This window comes from Cynocephalus volans, chromosome 4, assembly GCF_027409185.1.
Source record: "Cynocephalus volans isolate mCynVol1 chromosome 4, mCynVol1.pri, whole genome shotgun sequence".
In the NCBI taxonomy this organism is placed as follows: domain Eukaryota; kingdom Metazoa; phylum Chordata; class Mammalia; order Dermoptera; family Cynocephalidae; genus Cynocephalus; species Cynocephalus volans.
In genome coordinates, this window is record NC_084463.1 from 78,898,330 (window position 1) to 78,926,241 (window position 27,912).

Genomic DNA, 27,912 nt, shown 5'->3' on the forward strand with positions numbered 1-27,912 from the left:
CAATTGCACTTCTGGGATCGATACCTGAAATGTGGACATACATGTACACCAGAGTATATGCATCAGAAGATTTATAGCTTCCATATTCATAATAGCTCAAACTGGAAACAACCCAGCTGTCCATCAATAGAACATTAGAAACTTAATCATGATTTATTCATAAGTAACATGCTATACAGCAGCAAAAATAATCTCAGCCATTTGTAACAATACAGGGAATCTTATAATGTAGTATTGAGCAAAAAAAAATCAGTACACCAAAAAGTTATAATGTAATTCCATTTATATAGATTTCAAAAACAATTAAAACTAAGCAACATTTTAGAAATGGACATATAGATGATAAAATTGTAAGAAAAAAATAAGCAAGGAAACGGCAATCTTTTTTTCTTTTTTATATCTTTTTCTTTTTTGTTTTATTTTAATTCTTACTAGGAAATGGTAATCCTTTAAAGTCAAGATTCTAATTTATAATTCAGGATGGATGAATGAGGGGCATATGCCATTCTCACAGAATTTCCTTTCATAACCAAGGCAGTGGTTACAAAGTGTTTACTTAATCATTACACATTATCTCACATTTTTCTATATGTATATTTTAGCATAAAATTTTAAGTTCAAAATTAATAAATTAGGCTAATAGGTCAATAGGAAACCACAAATTTCTCAGAATATATTGAAATGGCAATGGTTAAAATCAAATAGATAGTCTTAATTTGGAAAAATAAAAAAGGATCTTAAAATCTAGATATAGAAAGAGATTTCCTAAAATGAAGTGTTAAAAATAATATGTGTATCAAACAGTCGCCATCACATCTAACAAGCAAACACAAAACACTTTCTTGTTTAGGTTAGTAACAAAATAAGGTTGCCTGTTACCAAGCATACTATTTAATACTGCTCTGAAACTTTGGGAAACTCTTGCTTTTCCTTCCTCATTTTCTACCTTCCTTAGTCTTCCCCATCTCAGCAAATAGCAGTGTCATTCATTTAGCATCTCGAGCCAATAACTGAGGAGTCATTCTTAATTCTGCACTTTCATTCACTCCCTTACTTCCAATCCATTATTATGTCTTGTTGGATCTAACACCAAACATACTTCCTGAGTATGTTTATTTATGTCCACCTCTATCACCACCTTATTCTAAGCAGTTGTCATCTCTCTTTTTGACCATTGCAAGAGTCTCACACCTTCCACTTGACCCCACACAATCTCTTCTCTACTCAGCCTCCAGAATGATCATTTAAAAATATAAAACAGGTCCTGTCACTCTTCTGCATTAATCCTCCTGACTATACAATGCTGTAAAGGATCACGTCCTGCGTATGCCAAGCAAAGCCCATGGTCTTCCACGCGCCGACGTAAAGGTAGGGTGTGTCAATGGTTTTGATGACTATTTCACATTCCTGCTCCAACAAGTTCAATATTGTTCCCAGGTTTCAAAGTTTGTATCATATCAGGAGCTGCTGATTTTAATATGATATTTTGGTCACGAGTAATGGGTCTTCAAATATTTCCACTCTAAATCCTCAAATTCAACCTATGCCTGGGCTTGATATCCACCTCTGGGGCTTCCCCCCTCCCCAAGTAGTCAGTAAATGCATCTTCCCTTCCTTCGCCCTCTGCTGGACAGGACAACTGTCTGAAATGATAACCTCCTCTTGCCTCATATTAAAATCTAATAAAAATTTTTAAAACTGAAAATCTCCAAAATATAGAAACTTTAAACTTGTAAATTCTATTACAAATGTTAAAGGTCTTGCCTTAATTTCTTTTACATACATATTTTTTTTAAAAAAGAAAAGAAACAAGGGGTGGGGAGATAAATGGACAATTGCCTATTGATATGAAATCCTGATTTCACATGAACATATTCTGAGACCCAGAAATATGTTGCCCCCTTTGGAGTCCATCTCAAAATGAGACAGCATGGATTGATGATCTAGTTCTATGTGTTCCATCAAAAATTGAATTCAGTCAGCACCATCCCTTAGCACTTTACAAATATTAACTTATAGAACTGTTCAACCAACCACAAGAGGTAGGTGCTATCACTATTTGAAGTTGAAGAATTGAGTCATCATGAAGTTAAGTAATTTTTCCAGGTCACACAAGCTGGTAAAGGACAAGCTGGGTTTCAAAAATCAGTCTGCCTTGCTTTAGCATTCATCGTGTTAACAAATAATCTGTGTTCTGGGAATTTGGATACTTTGGCTTGTTTCCCTCAAATCTAAGGTAAGAGAGAATTTTTAACTTCCCAGAGAGAAGGACCTCCAGTTTTCTGACTTTTAAAATAAAATTTCTAGTCTTATTGCATAGTAATTAAGAATGTTTGGTGTTTTTCTTATTTTGTTTTTAGAATTTATGGATGTTTTCTTTTCATCCTATCACATTGTCAACTTTGTGATTGATCTATTAGCATCAAAGGGGAATTTTCTCTATTACCGGTTACATACATACTGCCTTATTGTCAATGCACTGTAAGTATTCTGTGTCATTACACATTTCTATTTTTTGCTATCTTTTACAAGGTAAAATGAGTTAAATTTCCCTACTTCAAATGTGTTTTTTTCAACTAGTATAGTATAATTTATACTTTATCAAAGTTGCATGGATATTTATAACTTCTATATTTTCACTGTGAAATTTAGCCTTTAATATTATAAAGAGCTCTTCTGTGTACCTTTGGTCTCAATTCTAGTTTGTCTGATCAATTGACTCCAGGTTTTTTTCTGTTTTCATTTTCCTTGACATAGTGTTGACCGTTCTTTTTTCTTTAGCCATTCTGAATCAATTTGTTTTAGATATTGTTTTATACAATTCTAATTTTAAAATACATTGTAAGGAGTTTCCTTTCTTTGCTTTGCAGATACACAATAGGAATAACAAATTTAATAAACATCAATAAAGTTACAAAGCATCTCTAAGGCCAGAAGTGAATGACAGACTCAACTGGTCAAAAGGTCTAGTTTCTGCACGAGCAGTAGTTGGTGGTGGCCTGGGAGGCAGGACATGTCACAGTTGCAGGAGCATGAGGAGCTCCTGGGCCTCCTTGGGGTTGTAGCAATGTCCAGTGGAAGCCAGGGCCAGAGATTCAGAAGCCCAGACGCAACGTGGGGATGAAGTAAGGGACTCAGCTGGATTCTCAGCCTCATCCAGTGTTGGCCCAGATTACTGTGGAAGCTAAATCCATAGCACTGCAGGAAAGAGTCTTGAGGGTGATATCAAACAAGAGGTGTCCATAGCATCTAGAACACGGAAGGGGACACAGTCACATCAATGTTCAGAAGTGGGCTGGGAGCCCCTGAGAGGTACTACAATATTCGGGGCAGGAAGGACCACTTCAGTGACTACTGGGAACCCTGATTGTCATAGCAGGAAAACACATCTGGCACCTTGGAAATGTGACAGTTCTTGGAGGTAAAAGCGTCTCCACTGGGGAGAGGCCTAAGCCACAATCGTCACTTGGCTGGGACCTTCTGTGGTTCCTGGAGTTGATGCCAAAGGCATAGCCACAATTGACAACATATTCAATAGCCATGGGTTCAGAGGATTAAGATCAGTCTCTGGTGGCAAATATATCAGAACTCAAGAGAAGCAGCTCCATCTACCTTTAGTCGCAGGAGATCAGTAAGGGTACAGGAGATTCTAGCAGCCTCAGCTGGGTCTGTGATCCTAGAGACATAAGAGTAGTCCGTGGCCTCAGCCAAGTTCACAGGGGCTGTGCAGTTCCCAGCAGCATCCCTGAAGAAACTTCTCAGGGGCAGGATGAGGATGGGGGCATGAGGTCGGACCCTGTCAGAGATTCACTGTGATGCTCTCCAGGGATTTCAGGCACTGGCCAGGGTGCTTTGGAGCTCTGGGATCCAGTGTCCCCGAGGTATAAAGATGGGAACACAGCAGCACTGTGAAGACTTCGCAGGATGCTGGGGTGAGGGCTCGAAGGTTCCGGCTCGTCCGATAAGGTTCCATCCACAGGCAGGTGCTGACGATCAGGACCCGGAGCTGAGATCGCTGTGCCCACCAAGCGGCACCTCTTGGCGGGAGCCTGAGTGGTCACCTCCACGGTCCCAATTGCCTGACAACGATAACAATCACGTGTGCCAGAAGCTGGGCAGAGAACGGGGGTGGAGAGACCCGAGGTGAACAGCGGGGCCGCGATGGACTCCTCGCAGCTTCGGGCAGCAGCGAGCCTGGGCTGGGCAGCGTCTTCCCCGGACACCTCGCAGCAGGGCGCCCGGCACCCAGGGGCTCCGTGGCAGCTCTCACTACCCTCGTCCACAGCCCCGGGAAAGGGAGGGTCTAGCATGAGAGAGAGGGGCCTCAGGCCAGGTGCAGCACAGCCGGTCGCCCCATCCTCCCTCCAGGCGGTCAGCTCCGGGCTGGCCGGCGCCCCGGGCTCCGCGTGATCCACGACCGGCCGGTCCTGCCCGCGTTTCCACAGCTCGTAGCGCTCGGGTTGCAGGATGCGCACGAAGGCGTCCATGGAGAAGCTCACCCTGGCCTCCCCGCAGCTGCACTGAGACGCCGCTTTGCCATAATCCACCCATCGCGGGGTGGCGAAGTTGATGGCTTCCGCGCAGTTGAAGCCGTGGTTGAAGCCAGCGTGGTAGCCATAGGGAAACGTCACCATGAACTCTCCAGCCTCCTGAGTCATGCGATTGCAGGGAATCCCGTTCTTCCTGAGGACAGTGGGCGAGATGAGAGCCACCTTGTGCCGCAGGAAGGCCTCACAGCCTCGCGAACTCCCCAGGAAAAGCTCCCCGGCCAGGCGTTCCAGCCTCTGGCCGTGTTCTGGGGGCACCGCGTACCACGTTTTGGGCTCCCCGAAGTGCAGGTAGTTGATGCTGTAAAGGTCCATGTCCTCCGTGTGCCAAGCGAAGGTGGCCTTCCACATGCCAAAGTACAGGTAGGGTGTGTTGACGCCTTCAATGACAACTCCACATTCCTGCTCCAACAGATCCAAAATTGTTCCCAGGTGACCAAGGTTCCATTGTTTGGTGTTTTCATCAAATAAGGAGCCGTTGATGTCAGCACCATAAATTGGTGGGTTGTAGAGGCGGTTCTTCCAGTATTTTCGCTCCAAGTTTTCAAAATTTAGGTGTGGTGGAGTCTGATATTTTTCACTGTTTGCCAAGTGGCAATAGTCCCCCACAGTCATGGCTTTCTTCTTTTTATGGTATTGAGTAAACACACCTGCCCGCCCAGAGACCACCTGCTGGAGAGGACTGGCTATTAAGATGTCATCGATACCATCATAGTTCTGTCTGGCTTTCCATTCCTTGGGTGGAATTACCTTGGCTAGGCCAGCTCGGTGTGCACCCTGGGATTCCATGTAAGCAATGTATTTGTTGAAATCTGTAAATTCTTCCATGGTTGGGTGGAATGTCATAATTGGAGACCTCGGGGTCTGGTCCCCAGAGTGCTCAGGCTTCATGGCTGCAATATAGTAAGGGGCACACTCCTGACTTCTCAGATATGTTCTTGACACCTGAGAATGCTGGGGAGTAATTTCTTCTCTTCTTCCTTTACTGTTTTGAATGCTTTGGTTTATAGACAAGTAAGTGACTCAGACTTGAACCTTTAAACCAATGAGAAGGTATCTTTCCCAGGCTTGATCAGTGTCTTTTGTCCGAGGGAAAGAGTATCTCCCAGTGGAGGCGGCACTCCAACCCAAGTCCTGGTACAGCCTACAGCTGCTCCCTGAGGCTCCTCAGCTGGGGTTGTAACTGTCTCTGAGGTCCCTCCTGCTTCTCAGGCCTGGGTGCATGAGTAGCTTCTAACTCCAGTGTACAAGTAGGTCTCTTCTGGGATAAACACTAAACCTAAACAAACAAAGAAAAATACAGAATATTTAAACATGGGTAAATGACAAACCAAACAAACAAACAAAAGAAAAACAACTCAGCTAGTGTTAAGCTAAAACAAATCCGTATGGCATGTTAATATCAGGATTTAAGGTCAAATATAAAAACCAAAAAGCAGGGGTATCTAACTGAAGTAAAAGGAAAAATAAACAAGTTCAAATAAGAATGAATTAAAGACTAAACTCAATAAACTAGATGAATCACCATCAAAGAAAAATTAAGCAAAGAGAAACAAAGTTATGAGCAAAAAATTGCAAACAACAATGTAACACCCAATAAGGATGTTGACAAAAACCAAAAATTGCTTCTTTGAAAAGACTGTTAGACGTGAAAAACCACAGGCATGAAGAGAGAAGAAAATACAAATAAACCACATTATGATAAAATAGGGGACATAGCCAAAAATCGAGTGAAGATATTTTTTAAATTGTAATTGAATTTCATGGGCAACATGGTGCTACTAATTTTCTCAAAAGTACAAATATCCAAAAGTGGTCCAATAAAGAAACAAAGCAACTCACCTTCCACCAACAAAATCCCGATTTCAGATGAAGATACTTCAGGACCCAGAGACGAGGTTTCCTCTCGGTATCTACTCTCCGTATGAAGCCCCAGGTCCTGACGATCCTGGTTTTATACCCGTGCAAGACTCTAATCGTATCAGTGCCCAGATAAGGCAGTCACAGGACTAGGTTCCTGGTTTGACCTCACACTCTTATCCTTGCTCCCTCCTTCTTTTGTTTTAATTTTTTAATCAATCTTAGAACAAAACTAAGTGGTTGAAAATCAAGGGATTTGAAAGGGCAATACAGACAAATATTAAACAAAAGAAACCAGGGGCAGCAATATTTATATCAGATGTACCTATAGGATCAAAGAGGGACATTTTATAGTTATCGAAAAATTGAATACTGACTCCAATATTTACTAAGCAGTGATATTGAGTAAAGTAATCCCCCCCTCCCCTGCCCTCTTCAGCATTTTGCTTTCTGCAGTTTCAGTTACCCCTGGTCGACCGTGGTCCAAAAATATTAACAGAAAACTTCCAGCAATAAATAATTTATAAGATAGAAATTTCTCTATGTTCTGAGTAGTGTGATGAAGTCTAAAGCAATCCTGCTCCTTCCTGTCCTGGGCATGAATCATTCGTTTATCCAGTGGGCAGTGCTTGTGTTCAAGTAACTCTTATTTTACTTAATTATGGCCCCATCGCATAAAAGTAGTGATTCTGGCAATTCCAATATGCCAAAGAGAAGTCATAAACTGCTTCCTTTAAGTGAAAAAGTGAAAGTTCCCAATAAGGAAAGAAAAAAATTGTATGCTGAGGTTGCTAAGAGCTACGCTAAGAACGAATGTTCTATCTGTAAAATTGTAAAGAAGGAAAAAGAAATTTGTGGTAGTTTTGCTGTCGTACCTCAAACTGCAAAAGTTACAGCCACAGCGCATGGTAAGTGCTTAGTTAAGATGGAATAGGCATTAAATTTGAGCGTGGAAGATGAACAGAACACAGCCAGTGGCTGGAATGGCTGGCTGGGGAGCTTTTCCTGGTCTCTTCCTGCTGGCTGTGGAACCACTCACTCGGTCCCTGTGTGCCAAGGAAATAGAGCGTTGCAATGGGAATACGCTTGCCATGGTCACCTGTGTGCTAGTCAAGGAGGTTAAGGTAGGGACAGATTTCTAAAGGAAAAAGAGAAAAGTACAGTAATATACCCAAAGAATGGAAAGCATCATGTTGAAGGATAGTCATGTGATCCCCTGTTTATTACAGCTTTATTCACAAGCCAAGATATGGAACCCACCTAAATGTCCATAGACAGATGATTGGATAAGGAAAATGTGGTATATATATATATATATATATATATATATATATATATACACACACACACACAATGGAATGCTGCTCAGCCATAAAAAAGAGCAAAATTCTGACACTCACAGCAGCATGGATGAACTTGGAAAAAATTGTTAAGTGAAATAAGCCCGGCACAGAAAGAAAATACTGAATGTTCTCACTCATATTTGGGAATTAAAAACAAAAACAAATAACAAATAAATAATAGAGGCTAACTGGTTAGCTCACTTGGGAGAGTGTGGTGCTGATAACAACAAGGTCAAGGGTTCAAATCTCCTTACAAGCCAGCTGCCAAAAACAAACAAACAATAATAATAAGTTAAAAGCAGAGAGAAAAACTGTTTACTAGAGGTGTGAAAGGGGAAGGCGGAGGAGGGAAAGTGAGAGGCTGGTTAATGGACACAAAATTACAGCTAGATAGAAAACGTAAGTTCTATTTGTGTACTGGTGACCCAGGAACCTATAATTAACAGTGATTTACTGCATGCTATCAAATGACCAGAAGGAAGACGATCACTCACAAATGATTAAGTTTTGCAATGACGAATATGCTAATGATCCTGATTCGATCGTCACACAACGTGTACATGTATTGAAATATATCTGTACCCCATAAATATGTGCAATCGATGTTTCAATAAAAAATTTATTTAAGAAAGAGCACTTTGTATAGAATACGGAAAGAAAGGAAGGAAGGAAAAAGAAAGAAAAGAAAGAAAAGAAAGAAAGCGTTGGTACAGGGGCTTTTGGCAGAAGTTCATGTTGGTTTATCAGGGTGAGGTTCAGGCTGGTGTTCTTGTACATCAGGCTAGCTGTTCTTGTGACTCACGGAGCAAGATGCAGTTTTGAAGAGTCCTTAGCAAAAGGTTTTGTTACGGGCAATGTGAGTAAGAGTCTTTGTAATGGCTCTTATCATAGGCCTGGATGCTTGAGGGCCCCTCCCATCCGAGCCTCCCAGATTTATTTTTTTGCTAGAGTTGGACTGTTGTGGATCAATTTTAATTCCGACAACTTTCACAGGGCTAAAATAGCTAAGGAAATAAGTAGAGAAAACGTTTTCAGTTGAAGAGAGTACTCATTGATTCCTACATCAGTGTGTGTTTAAAACAAGACTGATTACTGAATTTTGTCAAATGCCTGTCAGCATCTATGAAAATAATCATATAACTTTTCTTCTTGGATCTACTAATAGCACAAGTATTATTACAATATTTCCTCATTCAAGCCATCATTGCTTTGCTGTAATAAACCTCACTTAGCCATTGTATCTTCTTCTTTTATTTTAGTTTGTTTCTCTTAGCTAATATTTGAATTAAACAAGTTTCGTCTACACTTTTTTTCATTATGCAGTTTGTCAGGCTTTCTGTCAATGTGTGCTTACTTTAAAACTTGGAATTTTTTGTTTTGAATGCCTAAATGGATTTAGAAAGATCTGATCTTTGAAAGTTTCACACAGTTTCTCTGAAATTTTCTGTTACTAGTGATTTTTGGCAAGGTAGATCTTTTCTGTATGTATTTCTACAAGAAATTTATGTCAGATTTTTTTTATCTTCTGAAATTAGTATTAGTGAATTATTTTTTTCTAGAAAAGTGTCAATATCATCTGAGCTTTTGCTGATTTATTAGTTATATTATTTTACAGCTTTTCTAACTCAATTTCTGCATACACAGTATCTGTATTAATTCCTTTAAGCTATTTTCCTTCAGCTTATCTTTTATAACTTTTTGAGTCAGAAGCTTAATCCACTTAACTTCATTCTTTTTATTGAAAAATATTTAAAGCTGCAAATGTTTTCTCACTATTAATTTAAACAAATCTTTTGGGTTGTTTTTTTTTTTGGTTTTTTTTTTTTTTTTTTTTTGGCAGCAGGCTAGTATGGAGATCTGAACCCTTGAAGTTGGTGTTATGACACCATGCTCTAACCAACTGAGATAACCGGCCACGCTTTAACTAAATCTTATACGTTCTCATATGTATTTTACTAATTTTTAAATCTAAAAACATTCCAATAATGCTTATCGTGTCCCGAGCATTGCTCTTAGCACTTTATAAATATTAAATCATAGAATTGTTGAAGCAAGCACATAAGGCAGGTGCTATTACTAACCCCATTTTATACTTTAAGGAAACTGAGTCATTCGGAATCAAAACTAGATTGTTTGGCTAAATTCATCCTATTAATAAACATTTATTATATTTTCTGGAAATCTGGCTATTTTTGGCTTGTGTATTTGTCTAATCTAAAGGTCATTCAATAGAGAACTTTTAACGTACCAGAAGAAAAGATCTCTACATTTTCTGATTTTTAAAGTTGATTTCTAATTTTATTGCATGGTAATTAAAAAGGTCTAGGCTTTCTTCTTATTTTGATTTTATAATTCATTGATGTTTTCTTTTCACCTTAGTATATTGTCAAATTTTGTGATGAGCACTTGAAAAAAAGCTGTATTCTCTATTACAAGGTACATTCATTCTACCTTATTTTTTATGTTGGTTAAGTTTTCTATATCCTTATGCTTGTCTGTCTTTTCTGTCTTGAACAAGATAAGGTGTCTTAAATTCTCCTATTTTGAAAGTGTTTCTCTCAGCTTGTCTTCTACTACTGTAGTTTATACTTTATCAGACTCACATGGGTTCTGGGCTGGATCTCAAACTTCTGGCCCCAACCTCCTACCATGGGGAACATGTCCTGAGCAGAAAAGAAAGTGGAGGGCCGGCCCGTAGCTCACTCGGTAGAGTGCGGTGCTGATAGCGCCAAGGCCCCGGGTTCGGATCCCATATACGGATGGCCGGTTCGCTCACTGGCTGAGCGTGGTGCTGACAACACCAAGTCAAGGGTTAAGATCCCCTTACCGGTCATCTTTTAAAAAAAAAAAAAAAAAAAAAAAAAAGAAAAGAAAGTGGAAATAATACTTCTGTTTTCTCCAGAACTTTCTTGTCCACTGCAGGGGTAGAATCCCTTCTGGGTCCCACAGCCCATGCCCACTCCTCACTACTCCAGCCTAGAAACACAAGTCCAGAATTGAAAACCGTGGATGACCCTTGACCAAGCGCGGCCTGAGCCCAGCAAAGTGCCTGGGACATGCCTGTCTCTGAATTCTCCAGGCTACACTCTCCCCACATGGATACAGTCAGGATTTTGGCAGCCTCTGAGAGTAGAACACCAGAAAGGAGGAGACCAATCAGAAGTAGTGCCCACTGCCCAGTCATGCTCATTCCTATAGAAGCAGGTAAGCCTTGGGCTACCCACCCTGTGCCCCATAAATGGATCCTGTGTGCTTCAGTGTACTGTCTGTGAGCTTGGGAAGAGTTTCCTGGCACCACACAGCCATATGACTACCATGCTCAGCAGCTTCCCACGAAGTCACATGGTGCCTAGAGTGACCACCAACAACAGAACAAGAGGTCGAGCAGACCTCCACCCAAGCTGCACTAATGACATGAAGAATGAAAATGCTGCTTCAAAGCCTCAGAGATATTAGTAAGGGAATATTGAAAGAAACTCTAGATTCCTAAATCTGAGACTTAGGATAAGATTGAAGGGATCCGTGAATTTCCTGAAATATTTCTAGATTGTGGTGTGTGTATACATTAAAGGGGTAGAAGGTCTTTGGATGTCAGTAGTTTCTCAAAGTTCATGTGAAATGCCACAATAAATTCTTTAATCTAAAATTTTAATTTAATTACAATTTTGAAATTAAGAAATAATTACATTAATAATTAATATACTACGGTTACTTAATCAGATCTCCAGTCAAAGCAGATACTAAAGGATATAAACAATGTTCAGTGAGGATTATGGAACCCAATCTAAAAGGTGATTAAAATGGTTTTAAGCAGGCACTCAAAAAGATATTTGTACACCAATATTCATAGCAGCATTATTCACAATAGTCAAAAGATGGAAGCAGCCCAGATGTCCATCAACACATGAATGGATAAACAAGATGTGCTACATACATAGAATACAATATTATTCAGCCTTGAAAAGGAAGGGAATTCACACACTTGTTACAACATGGTGAACCTTGAAGACATTATGCTACACGAAACAAGCCAGACACAAAAAGACAAATATTGTACATTCCACTTCTACGAGGTTCCTAAAATAGTCAAATAAAGTAGAATAATAGATACCAGTGGCTGGTGGCAGAGTATAACAAGAAGTTATTGTGTAATGGGTGGAATTTCAGTTTGTGATCATAAAAAGTATTGGAGATGAATGTGGTGATGATTGTACAATGGGAATTTCCTTAAAGCGACTAAATTATACACTGAAAAATGGCAAAAATGGTAATTTATATAGTATGTGTTTTACAACAATATTAAAATTTTTAAATTAAATGAAAAAACTTGCATGGAATATTCTTGAAGGCTATATTATTTTTACTGTGAAATTTGACCTTTAGCATTAGAAAGAGCCTTTCTATGTACCTGTGCTCTCAATTGGTTTATCTGATATTAAGATCCATGACTCCTTTTTTTTTTTTCTGCTTTTTTCTTGGTATAGTTTTGCCCATTCTTTTATTTCTCAATCTTCCTGAATCACTTTGTTTTAGATAAATCTCTTTCATATAATTCTGAATTTTAAATGTTTTAAGGATTTTACCTTTTTTTTGTTTTTTACTTTACAGATACACTAGGAATGACAAATTTAATAAAGTTACAAAACATCTCTGGGGCCAGAAGTGAATGACAGACTCAACTGGTCAAAAGGTCTAGTTTCTGCATGAGCTTTGGTGGTGGCCTGGGAGGCAGGACATGTCACAGTTGCAGGAGCATGAGGAGCTCCTGGGCCTCCTTGGGGTTGTAGCAATGTCCAGTGGAAGCCAGGGCCAGAGACTCAGAAGCCCAGATGCAACGTGTGGATGAAGTAAGGGACTCAGCTGGATTCTCAGCCTCATCCAGTGTTGGCCCAGCTTACTGCGGGAGCTAAATCCATAGCACTGCAGGGGAGAGATCCTGAAGGTGACATCAAACAAGAGGTATCCACAGCATCTAGAACATGGTAGGCGACACAGGCACACCAATGTTTGGGAGTGGACTGAGAGTCCCTGAGAGGTACTACAATGTTCTATGGCAGCCTTTAGGATGAGGAGGGCCACTTCAATGGCTATTGGGAACCTTTGTTGTCATCGTAAAAGAAAAGCCTGAAATGTCAGTTCTTGGGGGTAAAAGGGTTTCCAGTGCGGAGAAGCGCAGGTTAGAATCGTTACTTGGCTGGGACCTTCTGTGTTTTCTGGGTGAGGGGTGAGAGACACAGTCACATTAGACAATATATTCAATAGCCGTGGGTTCAGAGGATTAAGAGCATCCATTGGTGGTGAACACGTATCAGGACTCAGAGGTACAACACCCTGGAGTTTTAGTCCCAGGGAATCATAGGGGCACAGGAGATTCTGGCAACCTATGCTGGGTCCAGAATCCAAGTGGCTTAAGAGTGGTCCATTGCTACAACCTCAGCCGGGTTCACAGGAAGTGTGCAATCCCCAGCAGCATCCCTGGAGAATCTTTTCAAAGGCACAATGAGGTTGAGAGGAGTTAATGGGACAGTGTCAGGAAGATTCACTGTAATGCTGTCCAGGGATAGCAGGTACAGGCCACGGTACATAGGAGCATTGGGATCCAGTGGGGGGGCCCAAGGATTTAAGATCAGGGGCACAGCCGCACCCGGAAGTCTTGGCAGGATGCTGGGGCCCAGGGCTCACAGATGCAGGCTTATACATCAAAGCTCCATCCACAGGCAGTGACTGAGGCTCTGGGCCCAGACCTATGTGCGTTGTGCCCACCAAGTGGCACATCTTGGTAGGAGCCTGGATGGTTGGCTCCTGAATCCCCATATCCCGAGGACGACAACCTTGATCACGACCACATCTGCCGGTTGATGGGTAGGAATTATGCGTGAATAAACACGGGGTCACCAACCAGGGCAGGCAGGGCTCCAAAGATCTGTGAATGGCGGCCCCAGGATTGGCACAAGCCCGACGGCCCCTGGACCTGGGCTAGGGCCCCCAGCACACCGGGGCTCGACGGAAGTTTCCACACCTAGAGGGAACCGGCCGCTGGGTACGCCTGGCCTTGAGGGATGGCAGGTGCGTCAGGCGTAGCGCGGCTCTCCAGAGCACCTGGTCCTCCCTCGCGGCGGTCAGCTCCGGGCTGGCCGGCGCCCCGGGCTCCGCGTGATCCACGACCGGCCGGTCCTGCCCGCGTTTCCACAGCTCGTAGCGCTCGGGTTGCAGGATGCGCACGAAGGCGTCCATGGAGAAGCTCACCCTGGCCTCCCCGCAGCTGCACTGAGACACCGCTTTGCCATAATCCACCCATCGCGGGGTGGCGAAGTTGATGGCTTCCGCGCAGTTGAAGCCGTGGTTGAAGCCAGCGTGGTAGCCATAGGGAAACGTCACCATGAACTCTCCAGCCTCCTGAGTCATGCGATTGCAGGGAATCCCGTTCTTCCTGAGGACAGTGGGCGAGATGAGAGCCACCTTGTGCCGCAGGAAGGCCTCACAGCCTCGCGAACTCCCCAGGAAAAGCTCCCCGCCTCTGGCCGTGTTCTGGGGGCACCGCGTACCACGTTTTGGGCTCCCCGAAGTGCAGGTAGTTGATGCTGTCCTCCGTGTGCCAAGCGAAGGTGGCCTTCCACATGCCAAAGTACAGGTAGGGTGTGTTGACGCCTTCAATGACAACTCCACATTCCTGCTCCAACAGTTCCTGAATGGTTCCCAGGTGACCAAGGTTCCATTGTTTAGTGTTTTCATCAAATAAGGAGCCGCTGATGTCAGCACCATAAATTGGTGGGTTGTAGAGGCGGTTCTTCCAGTATTTTCGCTCCAAGTTTTCAAAATTCAGGTGTGGTGGAGTCTGATATTTTTCACTGTTTGCCAAGTGGCAATAGTCCCCCACAGTCATGGCTTTCTTCTTTTTATGGTATTGAGTAAACACACCTGCCCGCCCAGAGACCACCTGCTGGAGAGGACTGGCTATTAAGATGTCATCGATACCATCATAGTTCTGTCTGGCTTTCCATTCCTTGGGTGGAATTACCTTGGCTAGGCCAGCTCGGTGTGCACCCTGGGATTCCATGTAAGCAATGTATTTGTTGAAATCTGTAAATTCTTCCATGGTTGGGTGGAATGTCATAATTGGAGACCTCGGGGTCTGGTCCCCAGAGTGCTCAGGCTTCATGGCTGCAATATAGTAAGGGGCACACTCCTGACTTCTGATATGTTCTTGACACCTGAGAATGCTGGGGAGTAATGTCTTTTCTTCTTCCTTTATTTTTTTAAGTGCGTTGGTTTTTCTGTGAAGTAATAACTGCGAGTTGAACTTAAACAAATGAGGTGTCTTTCCCAGGCTTCCTGATTTTCCAGGGGGACTCTACCTTGGTCAGCTTTTCCCAAAGAAAATAGTGTATCCCAGTGGAGGAGGCACTCCAGCCCAAGTTCCAGCTCTGCCTGGAGCTCCGTGAGGTTCCTCAGTTGGGACTACGTGTCTCTGAGGGCTTTCCTGATTTTCAGGTTTGGGCGAATGAGCAGCTCCTAACTTAACTGTACCAGAAGGTCTCTTCAAGGAAGTTTAAACACTAAACCTAAAAAAGAAAAAAGAAAAAAAAAATTCTGAAATAAGTGAATGATAAAAGAAATAGTGCTACAGCTCTAGCTTTAATCTAAACACAATTAGAATGGAATTGTTAATATTAGAATTTTAGGCAACTTAAAAGACAGAAAAAGAGGTCTATTTAATTGAACTAAAGTAGAAATAAGCTAGTTTGAAGATGAGCAAATTAAGCACTCTACTCAAGAACTGGATAAATTAACATAAGAGAAAAATTAAAAAAGGAAAACCAAAGATAGAAACAATTAAAACAGAAAACATAACCCACCATAAGGATGATGACAATAAAAACAAAATCTGACCCTTTGAAAAGACCTTTAGAAGTGAAAAAACATAAGCAGGAAGAGAAAAGAGAGAAAATACAAATAAACCACATTCTGATAAAATAAAGGACACAGATGAAAATCTAGTAAAGATATTTTAAAGTTATAATTGGTTTTATGAACAACTTGGTGCTAGTAATTTTCTCAAAAGTATAAATATTCAAAAGTGGTGCAAAAGAAAAACAAAGTGTCCTACCTTACAAGATAAAATCCTGATTCCACATGGAGATACTCCAGGACCCAAAGAGAAGATTTCCTCTTGGTAGCTAAACTCCAAATGAAGCCCCAGGTCCAGGTAATCCTGGCTTTATACCTGGGCAAGATTCTAATCTAATCAATGCCCAGATCATGTAATCACAGGGCTACTAAATGGTCTGGCATCCCACTTTACCCACGCCCCTTTCTTTTATTGACCAATCTTAAATCAAAGCTTACTAAAAGGCTGGAAGTCAAGGAGTGGGAAAACTTAAACCACCCAAATATTAAGCAATAGAAACCTGGGGCAAAGATATTAATATCAAATATATTTTTAGGATCAATGTGGTATTTTATAGTTTTCAAAATGAATAGATCACTTTTAAAATATCACTTAAAATATTACATTGATGAATTTATGCACCTAGCCACTCAGCACTGAGACATAGAAAACTAGGAGTGACTGCTGTAATTGAAAGTGACAGATCAGCAATCATGTTGGGAGTTTTGTTTTGTTTTGTTTTTTTCCCTTGGTGCCATTTTCCTAAGAAACCGATAGATAGAACAGAGAAAAAAATTAACCATTCTGTAAAAGTTTGAACAACAAACTTAACAACGTTGATTATATAACTGGCAAAAACCTAAAAGCTAATGGAAAAGGCTTTTAATAAAGATAAAACATTTTAAAAATTGTATCAATACAGGACTACAAAATAAACATCCATAAAAATTCCATAGAATCAATATATTGAGTATAACTTGACCATAATGAAATATAATTTAAAGTCAACAATAAAAAAGCGAAGCCAACCATTTTTATCTGATCATTAATATCCACATTTCTAAAAATCTGTTCATCTCCTCCTCTTTTCCGGCTGGAACCATGGAGGGCATCGAAGAGAAGAAAAAGAAGGTTCCTGCAGTGCCAGAAACCCTTAAGAAAAAGTGAAGGAATTTTGCAGAGCAGAAAGTCAAGTGCCTGAGAAAGAAGCTTGCCCTAAAGATGCTTTGAAAGGCAAGGGGGAAGCTTATCTATGAAAAAGCTAAGCACTATCACAAGGAATATAGGCAGATGTACAGAACTGAGATTCATATGGCTAGGATGGCAAGAAAAGCTGGCAACTTCTATGCACCTGCAGAACCCAAATTGGCGTCTGCCATCAGGATCAGAAGTATCAATGGTGTGAGCCCAAAGTTTGAAAAGGTGCTGCAGGGCCGAGCCCGTGGCGCACTTGGTAGAGTGCTGCGCTGGCAGCGAGGCGACGCTCCCGCCGCGGGTTCGGATCCTATATAGGACTGACCGGTGCACTCACTGGCTGAGTGCCGGTCACCAAAAAAAAAAAAAAAAGAAAAGGTGCTGCAGCTTCTTCGCCTTCTCCAGATCTTCAACGGCACCTTTGTTAAGCTCAACAGTGCTTTAATTAACATGCTGAGGATTGTGGAACCATGTATTGCTTGGGGGTACCCAAACATGAAGTCAGTAAATGAACTAATCTATAAGCATGGTGATGGCAAAATCAGTAAGAAGCAAATTGCCTTGATAGGTAACACTTTGCTTGTCCGATCTCTTGGTAAATATGGCATCATCTGCATGGAGAATCTGATTCATGAGATCTATACTGTTGGAAAGCACTTCAAAGAAGCAAAGAACTTCCTGTGGCCCTTCAAATTATCTTCTGCACGGGGTGGGATGAAGAAGACCACTCATTTTGTGGAAGGTGGAGATACTGGCAACAGGAAAGACCAGATCAACAGGCTTATTAGAAAGGTGAACTAAGGTGTCTGCCATGATTGTTTCTGCAGTCTGCTTAATTAGATAAAGAGTGACTGCTTTCAAATTGGAAGATAAATAAATAAATAAAAATCTATTCATCTTTATTTTCAACTCAAGCACTCAGTAAAAACACACCAAAACCAAACAAAACAAATTATGGAAAATAAAATAAAATATAAAAGTAATGATGGAATGATAAATAAACAAAAGTGAAAACAAGCATATGCAGAAATAGATGATTAATAAAAATAAAATCTGATGCCTTTAATGAAAAATAAATTTAAAAAGTGGTAATACTAATAAAGTAGGAAAGCAAGTTTCTAGGACTGGGCGAGAAAATATACAACATGAGCCTGGAGCACCTGGTAGTGCTTGAAAACAAGGAGGTGCTAAACACATGCCAACCAAAACATTGATGGGGTAAGTCAAACGGACACAGGAACCAACAGAAACAACTCACAAAGGCCAAAGTGTGAACAAATTGAGCGGAAAAATAAAGTAGTATTTCACTGTAACCCGAAGTATAAAATATCCATGAGTGCATACTGATATATATAAACGACTTCAGAAACTAACAGATTGAGGAGAGAGAAATCTCTCCTGCAGCAGAATTCCAAATAAATTATACAGATACTCCACTCTGAAGGAGAGGAGCAAAATACCCCCCTCCTTATGCATGGGCTTCATTTACTGACTTCCTTCTGGAGGACACTATGGCAAGTGGGGGTGGAAGTGGGGAATGGGGGATGGTAATTTCATAGTGTAGAAACCTGATACACATTATTTCAGCCAGGTCAACAGCAGGAGTCATAGGTCATCTACATAGTACCCTCGATATGGTGTGATAAAAATGGCACTTTACCTCTGTGACCTTCCTCCAAAAACCCATATACCCTATCTGATCACAAGGAAAGCTCAGATTCCAATAGAGGAACATCCTTCAATATATCTAACCAGCAGTCCCCCAAATTGTTCAGTTTCTGTATAAAAGTTCCTCAAAAACAGGGAAAGTCTGAGAAACTGTCAGAGCCAAGAGATGACTAAGGAGACATGAAAACTGCAATGTGGTATTTTGAATGGGATCTTGCAACAGAAAAAAACAAAAAGAAAACAGACACTATGTAAAAACAAAGAAAATCTGAAGAAACTATGGCCTTTAGTTAATGAAAACTCATCGATATTGGTTCTTTAATTATAACAAATGTTCCATATGAAAATAAGATGTTAATAATAGAAGAAATTGTGTGCCATTAAGTGACTTAGGAGTAGGTAGCTTATACCCCATTGTGTGCCCCCCATGTACACCTGTGGATCCCCAGTTGGGTTTGACAAGATATATAAAGATTCCTAACATCTATTTTCTATGTCCAACACTTGGTAAGCACGAAAGACAGAATGACTAAATTACATCACAGAAAGCCTAACGAGTGATTGAACCTAGTCAGCTTAAAGCTCTGAATAGCTGTGTCTGAAGGACTGATTAAGGGGTTAAGAAGCTTGAAACATAAGGTGGTACTCTTTCATTATTCACATCAATGCTTCTCCTAAAATAGGCCAAATTTTAGAATACATTAATATTAAACTTCTATTCATGTATTTTATAAAGAGGCAGTCAATAAATTAAAGGGAAAAAAATTCCCCTGAACCACTCTCCCATAAGAAGAAAAATACTCCGAATTTGAGCTTGTTGCAGTTTAAATTTTCCCTTTGGGCCAATTTTGCCAGCTTTTGGCTACAGAAAAATTCCATTTCCATTACAGTGCAGGTAGAAACTCAATAGCCTTAAGCAAGTAAACTACATAGGATAAAACTGCTTCCATTGTATTTTTGTCCTTCAAAGTGGCCAGCCTGGTAAGTCAGTCTTAACCTCTGCTATAGTCAGTTTTATTAGTAAAGGTCATGTTGGCTTTAACTAATCATCCCCTGACCACCTTGCTGTACCAGACATCAGCTAATGGAAAGTGAAGAAACATGATAAGCCATATAGAATCTGCCCTATATTTTTTTAACCCAGAGAATTATTTTCATGTGCAGTATCTAACTAAGCTCCTGCATTTGTAACCTAAGACATCCAGCACCTTTAGTATATAAACGCATGCCAAACTCACAACCAGGGACACTGTACCAGCACCTTGGGGCCCGCCCAGAGACCTGGGGCATGGAGAAGGGGACCAGACCACCCTCCCTCAACCAGGCACACTGCACCAGTACCTCGGGGACTACCCAGGGGCCCAGGGAATGGAGAAGGGGACCAGATCCCTCTCCCACAACCAGGCACACCAAGCCAGTTCCTTGGGTCACGCCTGGTGATCCAAGGCATGGAGAAGGGGACCAGCCAGCCCTCCCACAACCAGGCACATGGCACCAGTGCCTTAGGGCCTACTCAGGGACCAGAAGCATGGAGAAGGGGACCAAACATACCCCACAACCAGGCACACCACCAGTGCCAACGAGCATACCAAAAACAGCACCTCCACGTGGGTGGCCCACCACAGCCACCACAATAACCATGACTGCTGCAAAAGCAGCTAGATGCCATAACCACCATGCAGATAGTTCGCCAACCACTGGAGTGCATTCACACAAGAAGAGTCACCAGCAAAGACAAAGAAAAGAAGAGGATGTCTCTTTCCAAAAAACCCATTTCATAGTGACAGATGAAGCATCTGCTCTATGATAATATTGGGGGACCTGAACATACCTCTCAGCATTGGACAGATCATCTAGGCAACAAACTAACAGAGTAATCATTATTCTTTCAGAAGGAGAGAAGAAATCTAGGGTAATTAGAGGGGGGAGGGGGAGGGTATTAGGGAAAGGGAGAGATTGAACAAGGGGCATAAAGAATAATTACAATTTGTAACAATATGTATGCTAGTAATATTGATTTGATCAACATAACTCAATGTTCAACCGCAAAAATTGTATAATCGATTTTGATTCAATAAATAAAATAAATAATAATAATAATAATAATATTTTCAAGATAAAAAATAAAAAGTTAAAAAAATTTTAAGAAAATAATAAATGCATGCAAAAACACACTGTGCACTCTGGTGTTTCTTGCTTTGTTTTGCCAGCTAAGCTCATTCCCTTCCTTTTATGTGATCCATTTTTAATGGTGATTTGTTTTAGGCTAAGTTATCCGACAGGTGTTTTAGGGTGAACCCTAGCTTGCCCATAAACCATAGCAACTGAAAGATGAGTAAACTCTTAAATGTATTTTCAGGCAGTGTCTATTAAATAGGACAAAAATTAGCATGTTACTTCTTTGCAAAATGGTTAAACTATCAACTTAAGCCTTTGTTTCCCACTTGTGTGCTCTTGTGTGCTGTCTTTGCTCTTCTTGTGTTTCAAGTCCTTACTTTGGGATCAGCACAGCAAAATGCAACTTATCAAATTGTTTAATGACTGGTTCATTCTTTCTCCTCACAATGACAAAGCAATGACCACAAAATTGTAGCCTGTTAGCTTCACTATTCAACATGGACTTTTTCCTGCATGGGTTTAGCATCCTTTTGGTATGTAGCTAGGCAAGTCAATGAACATCTTTTTCCCTGGAGTAATTTGGTCTGGAGAATGTTTGAGTCTTTATTATTTTTTGCATTAATTCACTATTTTCTAATCACCTTTTAGCTTTAATTTTTAAAAACACTATTATACATCAAGTCTTTGAAATTAGTGAATTTTGTTATTTAATGCTAAAGAATTTGACACTTCTTGCCTTAACACTTGTTAAACGACAAACACACAACATTAATTAATGCAGGAGGCAAAAAGTTTCATCCTATTTTGCAGTTGTCCCATCTGATCTATATAAGTATATAGTTCCATCATTTAAAATATACTATTTAAACCTAATTTTTACATTTCAAACATTATCTTCAGTAGTCATTAGTCATGTGGAGTTTTTTTTTAAACAATGATATGCACATTTATTTGTTCAAATAACAATTACATAAACTGAATAACAAATGTATAACAGAATACTCTGTATGAAGTAGGTGTTCAAATTTTCACAAAAACTGGAGATATAAAACATTAAAATTTACATATCTCATTTTATAATCTCTACAATTATTTGAAATACCTCTCTAAAATCTTCCAAAAGCATGCAAATATTAAATTAATTTCAACAGAGGAAGATGAATAAACCTTTCAAAGGCAAATTGATTCCCAAGCAACTTTTCTGGTTTCTGTGCCACCCTGAGTTCCTTCATCTCAGCTTGACTATCTGCAGTTTCAGCCATTACTCAGTCAACATGCAGTCGGGATAGTAATTGCCTCTGTTGAGTTCCTTGACTTTTTAAATATTATTTCCTTTTGTTTCCTCTTCTTTAATGGGGGAACTTATCCTGGGGGGTCCTGCTTTGCACTTGGGCCACTCCTGCTAGCAGTTCTTCTTGACAAGTTCGAGTTCTGGGAGCAACTGGAAGTGTCTGTTTCTGTGACACTATAGTATTAGTATAGTTAGTTGTTACAGATTCTTGAGCTTCAGATATAGCCTTCAAAGTCTGATTCTTGTTAGCTTGTTTAGAAGGTCTCCTTTCAGGCTTTGCTGGCACTGACACACTGCTGGGGATGCTTCCTGCCCTGGAGCCTAATCATTACCTTCCTCTCCCTCTTTGCATCGTGATTTAATTTCTTTTCTTTTACAACTGAACTTATCACAGGTAACCTTCTCTTCTGAAAGTTTTCTTCCTCAATACTGATTTTTTTTTTCAAGTTGTTTCTGAAGAAGAAACTAAGTCTCTTCTACGGTTTTAAGCAATTCTGGTTTCTATGAAACAACCTGTTTCATTTACCTGGCTGTTCCGCATGTCGAGTTGCTTGACAGCATGAATACTGTTTTGCTGCTGTTGAAATTACAACCTGTTTAAATGAGCACCACTATCTAAATTTTGACTTGCAAGTGGTCAATAAATTTCAGTAGAAGGATGGGAAGAACAATATATAAGCATCACTGTAGGTTTTTTCTGAGATGAGGGATTCTCCTGCACAAAATTGAGGTCTTCATCAAGGAGATCATCTGGTTCCAGCTTGATAGCAATCACATCTTCAGAGGACACTGGCTCCCGCAGAGACTTCACTGCTGGAATTAGCTGGATTGCAGGTCCATATGGCCTCGTCAGTCTGTCTGACATCAGTTGTTTTCCACTCCTGTGAACTTGTAGAATCCCTTTTTCGGGTCTAGTGCTAGAAGGGGCAAGGGGGCAGCTTCCTGCTTTCTCTCATCTCCCAAATGAAACTGTGTCATTTGAAGTCATGTTACTATGAAGGATGTTGTCAGAAGACTTTAGACGAGAGGGTTCAGTTGTAACAGAGTGAAGTTTATCTAATACACCACGAAGCCACATGGTGAATCAAATTGTGTTGTTCCCTAGAAACAGGGACAGGTCCTTTGTCATTTGGTCCTGACTTCTCTTGTTTGTCATCATCCCCATAATGTAATCAGGAAAATCTTCTTCATCATAAGCTCCCAATTCTTGCAATTTCCCCTTAAAGGCACTCTGGATCTTGCGGCTGATCTCAGTATAGATCTCTGTGGCTTCTGGGCTCAACACGGCTTGGCTCTTTATTTACCCAGAGCTGCCATGGACTCCCGCCCCACAGCCATGCCACTGCCACCTCCACCACTGCAAATTACATGCTCATTAGTTATATGTGAGGATGTTCGTTGCTGTTCACTTTTGCAAACATTTGGTAAGTATCAGCATTTTTCGTTTTACCCAATTAAGTGAGGGCATAGTGGTTATCTCATTAAGGTTTGTATTTTCCTGATAACTAATGACAATCAGCATTTTCTCATATGTTTACTGTTCTTTTAGATATTCTCATTTATGAAGTGCCTATTCAAGCATTTTGTCCATTTTTCTACCGTGTTCTCTGCCTTTGTAGCAATTCTTTATTCTGGATCTTAGCTCTGTATTGGATATGAGTAATGCAACATCTGTCCACATTCCTTGGTTTGTGTTTTTTCTCTTTTTTTCATATCTTTGACCAACAGAAGTCCCTCTTTATTTCTAATAAAGTAATAAAAATATTATTGAAAATAGCTCATACATATAGTAATTATCAAATGCCAGACACAGTTTGGTGCGTTTTGCATAGAATACTTCATTTAATGCTCATAATGATCGTATAAATCTTCTTATTAACCTTACTTTTCAGATTAGGACTGAGTTATTAAGTAACTTGCTTAAAGTGATAGAGGTAGTGATTGGTAGGGTCAAATAAGAATCTACAAGATGATTCCTTAAAAGAAAAACATAGAGAGGATACTTCTTCAACCTCAAACTATGATATTTGAGCTGAAATAGGCAACGAATCTATGTACACACTAAAGAGGGCAGGCATAGATTAGATACACGTATATGTGGGACTCTGTAGGTAACAGAGTTGGCATACCAAACTGGTGGGGAGGAATGATCTAGACTATTCAATATGTGGTATTAATCTTTGCACTTTTTTTCTGCAAAAAAATAAGAAAAATAGCACTTATCTCACACCACTTATATAATTAAATTTGAGATGGATTAAAGACTGTACCAAAGAGAACTTAAAAAGACTATTGGAGAAAATATTGAAGAACATCGTTATGAATTCAGGGGGAGAAATATGTCTAAAAGAAGAACTAAATGTACAGACAATGATGGAAATGTCTGATATATTTAACTGATTCCAATGTAATGACATTAAAAAAATTAGAAGACAAGAGACAAGCTAGGAGATTTTTATCACACATAAAATAGACAATGAGTTAGTATACTAGGTATCACAAAATTTCTGCAGATCAATTTTTTAAAAAAAGTTAACCCCAAAGAAGTGGGCAAATCCTTAGAACACTGAATTCACAAAAGAGGAAATTCAACTGCCAATAAATACAAAGAGATGTGAAAGATCACTAGTACTAGGAAAAATGCAAAAAGATACTATTTTTCATCCATTTAGATAAAGAAAAGTTAAAAAGTCTGAAAATATCAAAACTGGAACAAGATATGGGGAAACCAGAACTCTGCCACCTGTTAATGGAGAGAGAAATCGGGGACCAATCTGGTTGTTCCTAGAAAAGTTGAAAATGAACATGAATACAGCCCATCAATTCTATTTCTACATACAAAGCAGCTCAATAAAGGACCATTTTAAATTTTTTAAAAAAGCAGAAATAATCTATTTGTCCATAAGCAGGGGAATGGATATAATGAAAAATTAATATCCAGAATATACAAAGAACTCAAACAACTTTGCAGTAAAAAAAAAAAAAATCCAATTGAAAAGTGGGCACAGGAGCTGAACCGACATTTCTCAAAGGAGGATGTACAAATGTCCAACAGGTATATGAAAAATGCTCAGCATCACTAATCATCAGGGAAATGCAAATCAAAACCATTTTGAGATATCACCTCACCCCAGTTAGATTGGCCATTATCAAAAACAGAGAATAATAAATGCTAATGAGAATGTGGAGAAAGGGGAACCCTTCTGCTCTGTGGGTGAGAGTGTAAGTTAGTACAGACATTATGAAGAACAGTGTGGAGGTTCCTCAAAAACTACTGATAGAACTTCCATATGAACCTGCAATCCCACTACTGGGTGTATGTCCAGAGGAATGGAAATCATCATGTTGAAGGGATACCTACACTCCCATGTTTATCACAGCTCTGTTTACAATAGTCAGGCTACAGAACCAACCTAAATGTCCATTGACGGATGACTGGATAAGGAAAATGTGGTATATATACACCACGGAATACTACTCAGCCATAACAGAGAATGAAATTCTGCCATTTGCAGCAATATGGATGAGCCTGGAGAAAATTATGCTAAGTGAAACAACCCAGGTTCAGAAAGAGAAATACCACATGTCCTTACTTATATGTGGGAGCTGAACCTATAAATAAACAAATAAAGGAGAGAGAGAGAGAGAGAGAGAGAGAGAGAGAGAGAGAGAGAGAGAGAGAAACAATCACAATAGTACGTTAAACTTTTAGAAGGAGAGAAAAGAATTGTGGTTACTAGAGGTGGAAAAGGGGAGGGGGAAAGGAAGGGAAAGTTAACGAGGAATTGGTTAATGGATACAAAGAATGATTTTGTGTTGTAATGATGAATAAGCTAACCATCTTGATCTGACCATCACACAATGTATACAACTATTGATAGTCAACTTTGTACCTCACATTTATGTATAATAAACTATCTTTAGAAGAAAGATATAAAATATATGGGTTCAAATTTTAAAAAAAGAAAAAATTAAACAGATATACTTGATTCTGTCAGAGTGACTAGGATCTATATAGAATCATACCTTGGTATCCATGGGGATTGGTTTTAGGACCCCCATAAATTTCAGATCTGCAGATACTCAAGTCCCTTATATAAAATAGCATAGTAATTGTGTATAACCTATGCACATCTGCCTGTATACTTCAAGTCATCTCTAGATTACTTAAAATAACTCATTCAATGTGAATATTATGTAAATATTTTTCAACTGTATTTTTATTTGTATTATTTTTATTGTTGTATTTTTATTCTTTACTCTTATTTTTCCCAAAATATTTTTTATCTATGATTGGCTGAATCCTCATAGGTAGAACCCACAGATACAGAGGACCGACTGTATATAGTAATGTGTTTTGAATGTACCATTGAGTTAATTTTTAAAAGGGGGGTGGTAAATTGAAAAACCACACATGGCATTTGAGAACAATTGAGAACTGTCTTAATAATGCCTAAAAAGCTAAATCCTTGGTTGCCAGTGAGAAAAGCTAGAAAGTACACAAACGACAATGTAGAACCAAAGGAGGTCAAGAATTTGAGACACCAGGGACCCCTGGACCTGGGAGGAAAAGTGAGGTAAAGCACAGAGGCTGTGTTGAAAATCTAGTTGAGAAGTATTAGCTCATTTGAGAAGTACTCGCGTAAGCTCATTTGTTCTCAGATGTTCACATTTGGCTGCATAGATTTATGTCTATAAACTTAAAGAACATGCAATGAATTTATGATTGTTATTTCTCAGAAGTGAAGAAAGGTTTAGAAATAGAGGTCATGAGAAAGAGAATAAAGATGGTTCTATCCTCACTGCCTTGGGTTGAATGTCCCCCCAAAACTTAATCTCCACTATAATTGTTGAGGGTGGAAAATCCTATTTTGGTAATTGAAAGATGGGGCCTCAAAGAGGTGATTGCATTGTAAGACCATGCTGTAGTGAATGGATTAAAAATGGTGGTCATAGGCGTGGTTTGGGAAGCTTTAAAAGGAGAGTAAATGAGGAGGTTAGTCTCTCTGCTCTCTAATCCACCATTTTTTGCAATGTGATATTCTGCTGTCACTGTCACCACCACCAAGGCTTTCACCAGATGTGTTCCCTGGACTGTGGGCTTCCCAGCCTCTGAAACTGTAAGTAATAAATTTTGTTTTCTTTATAAATTACCCAGTTCTGTGTATTTTGTTATAAGCAACAGAACAGACTAATACACTCACCTTTACATAATTTTCATTTTTAATGTCCCTAGCTTTTCCAAAATAGATTATAGCAAAAACTTATTATTGGATGTGGGCAAACAGCTGGATATGGGCATCTTATACCAAGAAAGTGGTCCAAATTGTGTTTGTCCAGATTATGTCAACATGAAATAATATAGATTTCTGAATATAGTTGCTTGAGAACCCCCTCCACAGCCACCCTCAACTCCCCAATCTTTCCAGAAAACTAACTTAGAAACCAGTTTAGCTGTACCATTTCTTGTTCTTATTGGGAAAGGGAATAGAAAAAAAAAAAAATGAATGTAATGTAAAAACATAGGAATGCAATAGAAGTATTTTCTTAAAATTAATTTTGTGCTTATTAGCTCATTATGTTCTTATTAACTCATGATATTAATTCATTATATTCTTTGTCTTTCACAATCCAAATTTTTGTTTGTTTTTGTCTTCTTCTTCTTTTTTTTTTTAATCTAGGCTTCCCAGGGCATCTATCAGCCTGGGTAAAGATTGTAATATTGATGAAGAATAACACGGAGGAATTCAGCTTCTAACATCAATATAGGAATGTGAGCCAGGCTATTGTCTCAAGAGAGACTTTTCAGAATTCCTTTATTTCTCTTCACTGCCAAATCTACAGTCTAATACTACCGCCTAAGTTTAGTAATCACCAGTTCTCACTAGGAATACAAGAACAAAAATACCTTGTCTTCCATTGGGGCAGATGAAAAGAATCACCCAGATGCTAATTTGATTGTGCTTACCCAGGGAGCTAATAATTTCTAAATAAATTTTCAAC

The 27,912-nt window shown here is 39.8% G+C and overlaps 2 protein-coding genes and 2 pseudogenes across 2 annotated transcripts; 1 reads left to right on the forward strand and 3 right to left on the reverse strand.

The window, feature by feature from the left end:
• Positions 1-3,758: 3,758 nt before the first annotated feature.
• On the reverse strand, positions 3,759-5,438 carry LOC134376207 (lysine-specific demethylase 4D-like). Its single transcript, XM_063094837.1, has one exon. The coding sequence runs from the start codon at positions 5,436-5,438 to the stop codon at positions 3,759-3,761; it is 1,680 nt and encodes a 559-aa protein (XP_062950907.1).
• Positions 5,439-13,726: 8,288 nt separating this feature from the next.
• On the reverse strand, positions 13,727-14,909 carry LOC134376208 (lysine-specific demethylase 4D-like). Its single transcript, XM_063094838.1, is given in 2 exon segments — positions 13,727-14,264; positions 14,266-14,909. Coding segments are annotated over 2 exon segments (1,182 nt in total).
• A 1,830-nt stretch (positions 14,910-16,739) lies between these two features.
• LOC134377067 (large ribosomal subunit protein uL30-like) lies at positions 16,740-17,633 on the forward strand (annotated as a pseudogene).
• Positions 17,634-19,110: 1,477 nt separating this feature from the next.
• On the reverse strand, positions 19,111-25,947 carry LOC134376209 (zinc finger CCCH domain-containing protein 14-like; annotated as a pseudogene).
• Between the last annotated feature and the right edge of the window lie 1,965 nt (positions 25,948-27,912).